This window comes from Myxine glutinosa, chromosome 8, assembly GCF_964187855.1.
Source record: "Myxine glutinosa chromosome 8, kmMyxGlut1.1, whole genome shotgun sequence".
NCBI classification, from domain to species: domain Eukaryota; kingdom Metazoa; phylum Chordata; class Myxini; order Myxiniformes; family Myxinidae; genus Myxine; species Myxine glutinosa.
The window spans coordinates 105,108,825-105,121,307 of NC_136268.1; the positions used below are offsets into that span (position 1 = coordinate 105,108,825).

Below are 12,483 nucleotides of genomic sequence, written 5' to 3' on the forward strand. Positions count from 1 at the left end.
GAGAAGAGATAGTCAGGGGTTAAATGCTGTGGGTTAAATGTTGAATGCAGTGTTGAACAGGTGTGTCTTGAGTGATGTTTTGAATGTGGTGAGTGAGGAGGAGTCTCTGATGGTGTGAGGTAGTGAGTTCAAGAGGGTGGGAGCAGCGATGGAGAAGGCCCTGTCCCCCCAGGATCTGAATTTGGTCCGCATGGGGGGGGGGGGGGGGGGGAGGTCAGGAGGTTGGTACCAGCAGAGCGGAGGTTGCGGGTGGGAGTGTGTCTGGAGAGGAGGTCAGTCAGGTAGGATGGGGCCAGGTTATGGAGGGCTTTGTCGGTCAAGAGGAGGATTTTGTACTGGCTTCTCTGGGGGATGGGGAGCCAGTGAAATGGTGGATATTTGTTTTTGAAGCCTCTTCCAGAATGGGTGGAGCTACTCCCTCAACGGAGGAGGCCACACCCCCAGACAGACAGAATCAGCGATAGAAAATATATACACTCAACCCTCGGTTATCGCGAACTCAGCTATCGCGTTTATCTGCTATCGCGGCTACCTAAAAAACTGCACAAACACGGCTATCGCGCCCCAAATACGCGCTATAGCGCACCAGAAATGGTGGGGGGGGGGGGGGGGGGGGGAATTCAAACAGTCCGGGTGCTACGTCATCACCGAGCGTGGGGTGATTCACGTGCTGATTGGTTGTGACGTCAGGACGTCAGGGGCACTGTGATTGTCCGCCCGGCGCCATTCAAGTGCGCGTCGCCTCAGAGTGAATACTATATGTACTGTAATAGCAGTGTCTAAACCTTTTTTTTGTGATATAACAATGGCCGATATACCCCGACCCCCCACCATTGCCCAGCGTAATGCAGCAGCGGCACCTGCAAGGGAAATCAAGAAGAGGAAGAACTTAACTTACGCTCAGAAATGCAAAATTGTGCAGTTGATAGACAATGGTGAAACAAAGCGAAGTGTTGCAAAGAAATTTGGGATAAATGAGTCAACAGTGCGAGGTATTTACCAAAACCGTGACCCTATCAAGGCCCATATGAATCTTGCCTCATCAGAAGCAGGTGCCCAAGCTATGCGAAGCCGTAATCAATTGCTCCTCAAGACAGAACAATTACTCGGACGATATCTGGAGAGGCAAGCAAAGCGAAACTTGGCAATTGATACTCGTGAAATTATGGACACTGCCAAGGACATTTATGCTGCTGTGGCTCGTAAGATGGGTGTGCAACAACCTCCCGTCTTTCTTGCATCCAAAGGGCGGGTAGATAAGTTCATGTCCCGTCATATTAAAGTGAAAAGTGTTAAGATATCTGGCGAGGCGGCAAGTAGGGACAAGTCTGCAGCCCGTGAGTACCCTGAATCTCTAAAAAATATTATCGATGAAGGCCAGTACACTCCCGATCAAATTTTTAATATGGACGAAACCAATTTCTATTGGAAAGCAATGCCTCGGCGAACATTTATCACTACCAAGTCAGCCAAAGTTCGTGGAAGGAAGGCCATAAAGGAGCGTTTCACCCTGCTGTTCGCTATGAATGCGTCAGGAACGTGCCGCCTTAAACCCACAGTTGTGCATCGAGCTAAACGACCCAGGGCCTACAAAGGATGCAACATGAACAAATTAAATGTGCACTGGTTGACATCAAAGAAGGGGTATATGTCGGCCAAACTTTCCCAGGACTGGCTCAAGGAGGCATTCATTCCCGAGGTTGAGGATTTTTGCAAGTCCCAAAACATAAGGTTGAACATTCTCCTGCTCCTCGACAATGCCCCTGGACATTCGCCACTTCCAAGGGCCGAGCATCCTAATGTGAAGGTCGAGTTTTTGCCACCAAACACGACTTCCTTCATCCAGCCCCTCGATCAGGAGGTCATATCAGTTGTGAAGGCGTCCTATTCCACACGGCAATTTAGGAAGATGCGGCAGGCAACTAAAGACACCGCCTTCATCCAGCAATTGCTCGACAGTGAGGATGAGGATGACATGGTTCAATGGGATACTGAGGCAGAACAAAAAGTGATTCGGTATTGGAAAAACTACAATGTGAAACAGGCTATCGACTTAATGGTAGACTGCTGGAACCATGTTACCCCTGCCACTATCAATCATGCCTGGCGTAACATTTTGGAAGGTCTCCCTGAGGACCGCCAGGTGGCTGTGCCAGGTACGCCACAGACTGTTGAGGCAGAAGTAGAGGCAGCGGCGGAAGAGGCACGCAAAATCCCTGGAGCTGGTTTTGCTGAGACTACTGGTGAGGACATCCGAGAAATGATACAGCCTGCTGCAGTTACTGTCGACGAAATAATTGAGGAAGATGATGTGGAACAAGAAGAGGACAGTTCAGGAGAGGATGAGGAAGGTGTAAATGTGAGGCGTGAGGGATTATCCATGGCCGACATCAAGAAGATGATAGACTTGGGTTGCCAGCTACGCCACCTCCTTGAACAAGATTTAACAATCAACAGCGAAGCAAGGTGCTCCTTTAAGGTGGGTTTTCACGGGACACGCGAACGGTTCGCGAAGGATGCGAATGTCGAAAAAATGGCAAAGTCCAACATTCGTATTTTAGGCTCCAAAAGTTCGCCAAACATGCGCGGGGGTTCGGAAGCGTCGTCAATTGTTCGCAGGAGTCGCTTTTTGTTCGGCGGGAATTTCAAAATTTCAAATCAAGACTCTCTGCTCACCTTCACTCCTTCATTCCTCTTTTCTTCCACCTCTGGAACAAACTCCCTCACTCTCTTCAATCCCACTCCTCCCTCCAGGTCTTTAAAACAGCTGTTCACCACCATCTCTTATCTTCCCCCATCCAAAACCTTGATCTTTTCTACCCCCGCTAATTTCACCCCAAATCCACTTTTTTAAAATACCAACTTCTTTCCTGGAAGTCCTTGGTGTCCTTGTGTTTTATACTTCTCCCACCCCCCCACCGCCCCCCCTTCCCACACCTCCTCCTCCCAAGCCCTCTCCCTCCCACACATCTCCCGATGTCCCTGCTCTCAAATGTGTTTGTGTGCTTCCCCTTCTCTCCCCATCTTGTCTTCCGCTCCCCTTTTTATATACGTACTTTGTTTGTCTGTTTGATTTGCTTGTGTGATAAATGTTAGCTCTTTCACGAGCCTCGATGGTGTATACAAAAAATAATAAATAAATAAATAAATAAATAAAACCTAGTTCCTCCACCGCTGAAGGTGGAGGGAGGTTATGTTTTTCACCCCTGTCTGTTTGTCTATTTGTGAACAAGATATCTCAAAAAGTTGTGGAAAATTTGGACGAAATTTGGCAGAGGTTGGGTATATGACAAGGACGAAATTATTAGATTTTGGTGAAGATCCGGATCCAGCGACTACAATTTTGGATCCAGCGACTACGACTACAAGATCCGGATCCAGCGGAAAAGGTATGCACTCTACCGAGTGCCATTCTTGTTATAAACTGTCATCCCATCTGCCAGCATTAGCTGGTAGAAGTCAAAAATCACACGGTGTCCTTCGAGAAGAGATGAAGTAAGCTATCGATGGCACCCTGGCCAAATTCCAAAGTCCTGCCGACTTCGAGTCGGAGTGGAGACCCGACCAGGATTGTAACCCAGTAACTGCTTTGGCAGCACCAACGCTCTGCATAAGGCATGGTATATGATGATGAAAAATAACTAGAGCTTCCAGGAAAGCAGAACTCAACTGAACTGACTGGACAACTTTAAAGTCCTAAATTCTTGTGCTTTTCTTAAGAGCTGAAAAAAATATGCCGGCCTATGGCGGCCATTTTGTGACAGATCGGGTTGACATGCGATAGCAACCTACCTTGTGTGGTAAGAGTCTCACACACCAAGTTTGATCAAAATCCATAAATATTTGTGGACGTTAAAGTCTTAACGTCGTTCCGGAGCTGAAAACAATATGGCGGCCTATGGCGGCCATTTTGTGACGGATCGGGTTGGAATGCAATAGCAACCTACCTTGTGTGGTAAGGGTTAAACATTCTAAGTTTGATCAAAATCTGTTAATATTTGTAGACGCTAGAGTGTTAACGTCGTTTTCATGACCAAAAACAAAATGGTCGCCTAAATCCGCCATTTTACAACAGATCGGGCTGAAATGTAATACCAACCTGGTCCTTGGGGTAAGGATGCTGCCTGTCAAGTTTGATCAGAATCGGTTGATATTTGTGGATGCTGGAGTGTTAACGTCGAAAAGTTAACGGACGACAGACGACAGACGACGGAGGGTGGAGTATGTGATGAACTCAACTGGACGGTAGTCCAGTTGAGTTAAAAAGGTCACGTTAACCCCTGATCTAAAAGTACCCTCAGAACAAACTGATATAACAGTCCACACAAATATTCCATAATTAGAATGACATAGAATTATGTCTGCATTGTGCCCTCTGCAGGACAATGTTTTTTGTTTTTTTAACCTATTTACCTAAAACCTTTAGGACCTTACTGGGGCTGGAAGGAAGGTCTGGAGTCTAGACTATAAAAGTGTGCATACCCACCCTAGCCGTCCAGCCTGGGTTTGAATCTCAGCCCGGCTATAAACTGTCATAGTGTTTCGCATGCAAGGTGAGTCATCAATGTGCACCATATTCAACTTGGCGTCCCCTCTGCTGACATTAGTTGGTGGACCTGAAAGACCCAGTAGGCGAGTTATCACCAGCACCCTGAACAAGTTATTTATTGCCCTCACCTGCAGGGGGCATTGCATTCACTGCCCAGCCGTGACGCTTCCCACAACCACACGAGGCATATGGAAGGAGTGGAGGCCCTTTGATTATTATTATTTTTGTATACAAGATCAAGGCTCGTGGAAGAGCTAACATTAATCACAAAAAAAAAAAAGTGACACATAGTTTTTTAATATGATAAAGGGGGGAGAAAAGATAGGGAGAGATGGAAGCACACAAGTACAACATGAGAGAACAGGAACATTCGGGAGACCTGTGGGAGGAAGAGGGCTTGGGGGGAGGAGGCATTGGAAGGGGGTGGGTGGGGGGGGGGGGGAGTGGGAAAGGTATAAAACACATTGACACTGCTAGGAATTCCAGGAAAAAAGTTGGTATTTCAAAAAAGTGGATCTGGGGCGAATTAACGGGGCTAGAAAAGATCAAGGTTTTGGATGGGGGAAGACAAGAGATGGTGGTGAACAGCTGTTTTAAAGACCTGGAGGGAGGAGTGGGATTGAAGAGAGTGAGGGAGTTTGTTCCAGAGGCGAGAGAAAAGAGGAATGAAAAAGTGAAGGTGAGCAGAGTCTTGATTTTGGCAGTTTCACCATAAGAGGGTTGCTGGCAGATCTTGTGCGACCTGTAGGAATATTTGGGGGACAGAGCACAGACAGAGCTCGGGGAGCAAGGCCGGAGAGGAGTCGGTAGAAGACAGAAATACCACCAACCTGCCTATGGTGAGTGAGTGAGTGAGTGAAAGGCCCTCGGTGTTGGCTTCATTGTGGGAGATTCCAATGATTCTGAAAGCTTTGGTTTCAACAGCGTGAAGCCGAGGTAGGTGTGAGGCAGGAGCCCCAACCCAGAGGGGAGAACAGCATTCCATTGAGCTGCGGATGAAAGCCTTGTATGTGGTGAGGAGCTCAGGTGTGCCAAGGAAGGACTTCGCATGACGGAGGATGCCCAGTCGGCGACTGGCTTTGGAGGCCAGATTGGAAATGTGATTTTTTCCCAGGAAAGATCATGGCAGATATGAATGAATGAATGATCGTTTTAAAGCCATTTCCCCTGCTAGAGCAGGGGTTAGCCTTGCGGGCCCCATGACAATCATGGTTGCCTGTTTGAGGCAATGTTTTTATGGCCGGATGCCCTTCCTGACGCCAACCCTGAATCGCCTCTTACGATGTGCAGGGATACGGTGTACCTATTCTAAACCGGGGTACACACCGTGATCATTCATCCCAGCAAGCTGGTACTCAATTTGCCGACCTCGGAAGGATGACAGACAGTCAACCCCCCTGGCGTTAATTCAGCGATCGACCGGGATTCAAACCCAGGATCCTAGGATCCCAAGCCGGCACCCTAACCGCTAAGCCAACACCAGGCTATTCATCATAGTGAGACCCAAAAAGCTTGAGTGACAGAACTTCTTGGAGAGGATTGTTCAGAATGTAGATGGGAGGGTTGTCCAGTTGGTCTTTTCGGAGAGACATAGTAAGAGTGTGAGATTTGTCAGGATTGAAAGACATGTTCCACTTGTTTGCCCAGTCTGTGATTTTGTCCAGGTCTGCAGAGAGTGAGGAGGCTGCAGACTGCCGATCTGAGGGATGAGGTATGGAGCGGCAGAGAGTGGAGTCATCAGCAAAGAGACAGAAAGGATTTTCCAGAGAGTCGGAGAGATCATTGATACAAACAACAACAGGCATTTTAAGGCCATTTTCCCTGCTTGAGCGGGGGTTAGCCTTGCGTGCCCCATGATAATCTTCTCCATTTTGCCCTATTTTCTGCATCTCCCCTTGTTAACCCCCTTGCCCGCATTTCTTCTACCACCATCTTTAGCCAAGTCTTTCAAGGTCTTCCCAGTCCTCTACTTCCTTCTACATTCATTTCCATCACTCTTCTCACCCAGTCAGTTTCATCCTTCCTCAACATATGACCAAACCATCTCAACCTATTTCTCTTCACAGCATCAATCACAGGCTCGATTCCCATCATCTTTCACAATTCCATCATTTGTCTTCCTCTCTCTCTCTCTCTCTCAACGATACTCCACACATCCACCGAACCATTCACATTTCCACCCTTTCCACCCTTCGTTGCTGCTCTACGTTCATTACCTATGTCTCGCTCCCATAAATCATAACACTTCTCACACATGCAGCATACACCTTTCCCTTCAGCTTCAACGACACTCCCCTTGTCGTCAGCACGCCACTCAGTTCCCGAAACCTCTTCCATGCACATCTCACTCTAGCAACCGTTGCTGAATGGAGAAGGTGGATCAGACTCGGCATGTCTCCGAGGTAGCAAAATGTTTTCACACCTTCCAGCTTCACGCCGTTTCCAAGATCCAACTCAACATTTCCTCCATCTGCAGCTCCCTCTATGCACACCTTACACTTGAATGTAGCTGCCACACTGGTTATTGACCCACTCAAACCACTACATTTTTGATGAACCCACTCAGCGCACATTGTACGTTGAATGGAATTCACTCCGACACCCTTCCTACACACAGCACAGGGCCACTTCCCAGTTCTTTCCACCTCACCACATGCTTTACCACTTGCCATCACCTTCGTCTTTCCTATATGCACCTTCAGACCTTTTGTCTCCATACATTCCTTCCACTTGTTCATCTTTTCCTTCAGTCCATCCATACTCTCCGCAATCAACACCAGATCATCTGCATACAACAACTCCCACGGTAAACCCTCCTTTACGTTCCGAGCCAGCACCTCCATCACAGCTACAAATAGTAGTGGACTTAGTACTGACCCTTGATGCACTCCCACCTTCACCTCAAGTCGACATCAAGGAGTCTATCGTGTATGTAGTAAAAAATAATGCTTTTATTAAACAGAAAATTGTATGTAGAAGGACAGTCCATAAAATCGGAAGTGTGTGGACAGAACAAGTGAATACAATGTGATACAAGCACCATGTGGATTAATGTTTTGTTCCAATCCTGATGCCAGGTTTTCTCCACGGTTTTGTTTGCTGCATCATCCACTGAATCCTTGCAATGCAATTTCCGTGAGCAACCGAAGCGTGCATGGTATGTTTTGCACATCAAACAACTGGAGACAAAATAAATAAATAAATAAACTTCCACAAAAGAATCACAGGAGGTGCACAATATTGTTCACATTCAATTTGCTCAAAATGCTTTACTTAAAACTCTGCACAGGTCATTAGGCTAGATGGAGTCATTACTAGATAATTATGTTTCAACTCGAGAATGAAAGTTTAAAAGTGAAGCTGTGAAAATGTCTTACATCAAAATGTTCATGCAACGGAATGGGAATGGTTGAAAACGTGACCTTTTTTTTTTTTAAACAAAAACATTTGCATTGTACTCTAAGCACAGTGTATAAAACAGATTGCACCTTAATGTGACCGGAATTGTGAGCGCTGGCGACGCCAGAGGAAACAGACTGCAGAATCATGGCACTGAGAATCACACGGAAATGGTGGAAGAAATGCTCCTCCAGGCCTTGCTTAAACAATGCAACCTCCTGGATGAGGAGTGTGGGAGAGGGTGATCAAGAAGAGCATTTTTGAAACTGAAGAGAGAAAGCCAGGCAATGTCAAGGAGGGAAAAGGTTAAAATTTGAACCTCAGCACTGTCCCTGCAGTTGGTGTAGTGCAACAAAACAAAATATGCAACGTGTAGTGCAACGAAAAGAAGAAACTAGAACAGCACTCGGGAGAAAGCATACCTCGTCCAGGCTGAACAGTTTACGTTTTGTATCCCACTGATAGGTCAGATCTGGATCTGGACCTGAACCTAAATCGAATCGGCTTGTTCTTGTCACCTACCCAACTCATCTACCTAGCTTTGTCATAACTCGTCCATAATTTTGAGATATCATGCTATATATCGCCTTTGGCCAGATTACTCAATGACGAAGAATCACTTTCAAAAAATATAGTATCCAGATCCGAACAATCACCAAAATCTAATCAATTCACCTAGTTTTGTCATCTGTCAACTGCAACGTTTCAAAATATTATGTTATACATCTTTTTTGGCCCTCCCACTCAATGGCGAAGAATCAATTAAAAAATTATTGTTTCCGGATCCGGATTTTCACTAAAATCGAATAGATTCATCCTTGTCACACACCCAACCTGTCAATGAAGTTTCGTCCAAATCTGTCCACAACTTTTTGAGACATCCTGTTTTCAAAGACAGTGAAAACAACCTCCATCCACCTTTGGTGGCAGAGAAACAGTGTCTTCATAAGGTATTCACACCTTGACTTTTTCCACATTTCATTGTGTTATAGCTTGAACTGAAAGTGGATTACAACAACAACATGCATTTTAAGGCCATTTTCCCTGCTAGAGCGGGGGTTAGCCTTGCGGTCCCCATGACAATCTTCTCCATTTTGCCCTATTTTCTGCATCTCTCCTTGTTAACCCCCTTGCCCGCATTTCTTCTTCCACCATCTTTAGCCAAGTCTTTCTCGGTCTTCCCCGTCCTCTACTTCCTTCTACATTCATTTCCATCACTCTTCTCAACCAGTCACTTTCATCCTTCCTCAACACATGACCAAACCATCTCAACCTGTTCCTCTTCACAGCATCAATCACAGGCTCTATTCCCATCATCTTTCGCAATTCATCATTTGTCTTCCTCTCTCTCAACGACACTCCGGACATCCACCGAACCATTCGCATTTCCACCCTTTCCAGCCTTCGTTGCTGCTCTACATTCATGACCCATGTCTCGCTCCCATAAATCATAACACTTCTCACACATGCAGCATACACCTTTCCCTTCAGCTTCAACGACACTCCCCTCCTCATCAGCACACCACTCAGTTCCCGAAACTGCTTCCATGCACATCTCACTCTAGCAACCGTTGCCGAGTCTGATCCACCTTCTCCATTCAGCATGTCTCCGAGGTAGCAAAATGTTTTCACGCCTTCCAGCTTCACGCCGTCTCCAAGATCCAACTCAACATTTCCTACATCTGCAGCTCCCTCTGTGCACACCTTACATTTGAATGTAGCTGCCACACTGGTTAATGACCCTCTCAGACCACTACATTTTTGATGAACACACTCAGCGAACATTGTACATTGAATGGAATTCACTCCGACATCCTTCCTGCACACAGCACACGGCCACTTCCCAGTTCTTTCCAACTCACCACATGCTTTACCACTTGCCATCACCTTCGTCTTTCTGATATTCCATCAGACCTTTTGTCTCCATACATTCCTTCCACTTGTTCATCTTTTCCTTCAGTCCATCCATACTTTCCGCAATCAACACCAGATCATCTGCATACAACAACTCCCACGGTAAACTCTCCTTTACGTTCTGAACCAGCACATCCATCACAGCTACAAATAGTAGTGGCCTTAGTACCGACCCCCTGATGCACTCCCACCTTCACCTCAAACGCACCACTGTTCCCGTCCTTCGTCCTTACAGCTGTGCGCACTCTTTTGTACATTGCCATCACAACTCTGATCAACCATTCCTCCACTTGTAACTTCCTCAATGCCCATGTCACTACTTCGCGTGGAACCCTATCAAATGCTTTCTCCAGATCAACAAACCCAAGAAACATCTTCTTCCTCTTCTCCACTTATTTCTCCTGCAACTGCCTCACAATAAAGACAGCATCTGTCGTTCCTCTTCCTGGCATAAATCCAAACTGCATTTCGTCGATCTTCACCTTCTTCCTTATCCTCCTCTCCAACACCCTTTCCAATACCTTCATTCCATGCTCCAATAACTTTATCACTCAATACGAGCCACAGTCCAGAGGGTCATCTTTCCCCTTGTATAGGGGGACGAGGGTACTCAGTTCCCAATCCACTGGAATGCGGCCTTCTTTCACCCTGGTGTTGGGTTGGCGGCTAGGGTGCCGGCTTAGGATCCTAGAATCCTGGGTTCGAATCTCGGTCGATCGCCGAATTAATGCCAGGGGGGTTGACTCAGCCTGTCATCCTTCTGAGGTCGGCTAATTGAGTACCAGTTCACTGGTAATTCCCTGTTTGTCGTTGAAGGCGGCAAAAAGGGTTGGCGTCAGGAAGGGCATCCGGCCGTAAAACATTGCTTCAAAAAGGGGACCAAAAAAAACAACAACTACCACGGTCCCCGAAAAGGCCAACCCCCGCTTTGCGGGGGAAAATGGCCTCTAAACGGTGGTTTTTTTCACCACCAGATTACAGATCTCTGTCATTCTCTACACACCCCAACCCAACTTCCTGCTGCCTTCAACATATCTCCCACAACTCCCGTCGGCCCTCGCGCTTTTCTACTCTTCATTGCTTTTATCGCTTCCTCAACATCCTTCTCAATTATCTTCTCTGCCGGTCCTAAAACTGGGTTACTCTCTATGTTGCCATCCCATTCATTCTCTGCATTCAACAGCATTTCCATATATGTCTTCCATCTTCCTTTAATTCCATCTGGGTCCACAACGATTTGTCCCACTTCATCCTTCAAGCATCTCACCCCCATCACATCACACCTCTCTTCCGCTATCTGCTTTGCAATCCTGAATACCGCTCTCTGACCCTCTCCCGAATCCAAGCATTCTCCGAACATTTTCCTACATGCCTCCTGCGCCTTTGCTACCTCTTTCTTTGCAGCCTTCTTGGCTGCCTTATAACTTTCATGCTGTGCTTTTTCTGCCCCCGTACCCTTCGACTTCTGCCACTACTTGAACTTCTTCCTCTTCTCGTCAATCCTTTTTCCAACTTCATCATCCCACCACCATGTTTCCGAGTGCCTCGGTGGTCCTTTTGTCCATCCACATACCTCACCAACGGCTCCCAACAGACTATCTTTCATTGACATCCAACCACTTTCAAACTCAACCATCCTTGACAGAGCTTGAGTAAATCTACAAGGAAGAATGGGAGAAACTCCCCAAATCCAGATGTGCAAAGCTGATAGACATACCGAAGAAGACTCGAAGCTGTGTTTGCTGCCAAAGGCACTTCTACGAAGTATTCACTCAGGGGGTTGAATGCTTTTGTCAATTAAATATTTCTGTATTTCATTTTTTATTTTGTTAAAATTTCGATTTCCCCCCCACTGACTATATGCACCATTACATGTAACTGAGTGGCAAAAAAAAAAAACTCCATTCAAACCATTTTAAATTCAGGCTTAAAACAAATTGTGAAAAAAGTAAAGGGGTATGCATACTTTCTGAAAGCACTGGAAATATTTACCACAGCAAAATCAGAGCAGTAAACAGGTGAACTTCACCTGCGCCATGACCTCATCTTCTCCCGAGGTGTGCACGCAATCCCAGAGGCGCAGCGCATCGCTCCACTTCACGGATATCGTGATGTGCAGGCCATCGGGCACAGAAGGAGCAAACCACTCCATGTCTAAGGACCGCGGCACACTGACCTGAAACACCAGCAACAACACCAAGGCAGAAGAGAAATACAATTTCAAACGTAATAAAATAAAAAGACAACATTGCTTGGAGGAAATTGCAGACGAATCGCATTGCTGCATGCACCACGATAATGTGACCATTACATTGACAATCTGTGGAAAAACTTGAAGATTGCTGTTCAGACACTCCATCCAACTTGATAGAGTTTGAGTAAATCTGCAAGGAAGAATGGGAGAAACTCCCCCAAATCCAGATGTGCAAAGCTGATAGACATACAGTCACGTGAAAAAGTAAGTACACCCCATGTAAAGTTTTGACTTTTTCAACACATTTCAACATACAGCTATTTGATCTTCATTTCAACAATATTGATAGATAAAGGTGATATAATATAACAAATATCATGAAACATTTACATTTTGTAGTCTTGTATTTTGTATAAATTTACATTTT

General features: G+C 46.1%; 1 protein-coding gene across 1 annotated transcript in view; it reads right to left on the minus strand.

Moving 5' to 3' along the window:
- Positions 1-7,478: 7,478 nt before the first annotated feature.
- CENPL (centromere protein L) overlaps positions 7,479-12,483 on the minus strand; it is a 30,511-nt gene continuing 25,506 nt past the window's right edge. The window contains exons 5-7 of the mRNA XM_068125043.2: positions 11,892-12,038; positions 8,038-8,166; positions 7,479-7,728 (exon numbers count right to left, since the gene is read on the minus strand). Of these exons, the coding sequence (XP_067981144.1) occupies positions 7,654-7,728; positions 8,038-8,166; positions 11,892-12,038 (351 nt within the window). The 3' untranslated portion in view covers positions 7,479-7,653. The remainder of the gene's footprint in view (positions 7,729-8,037; positions 8,167-11,891; positions 12,039-12,483) is intronic.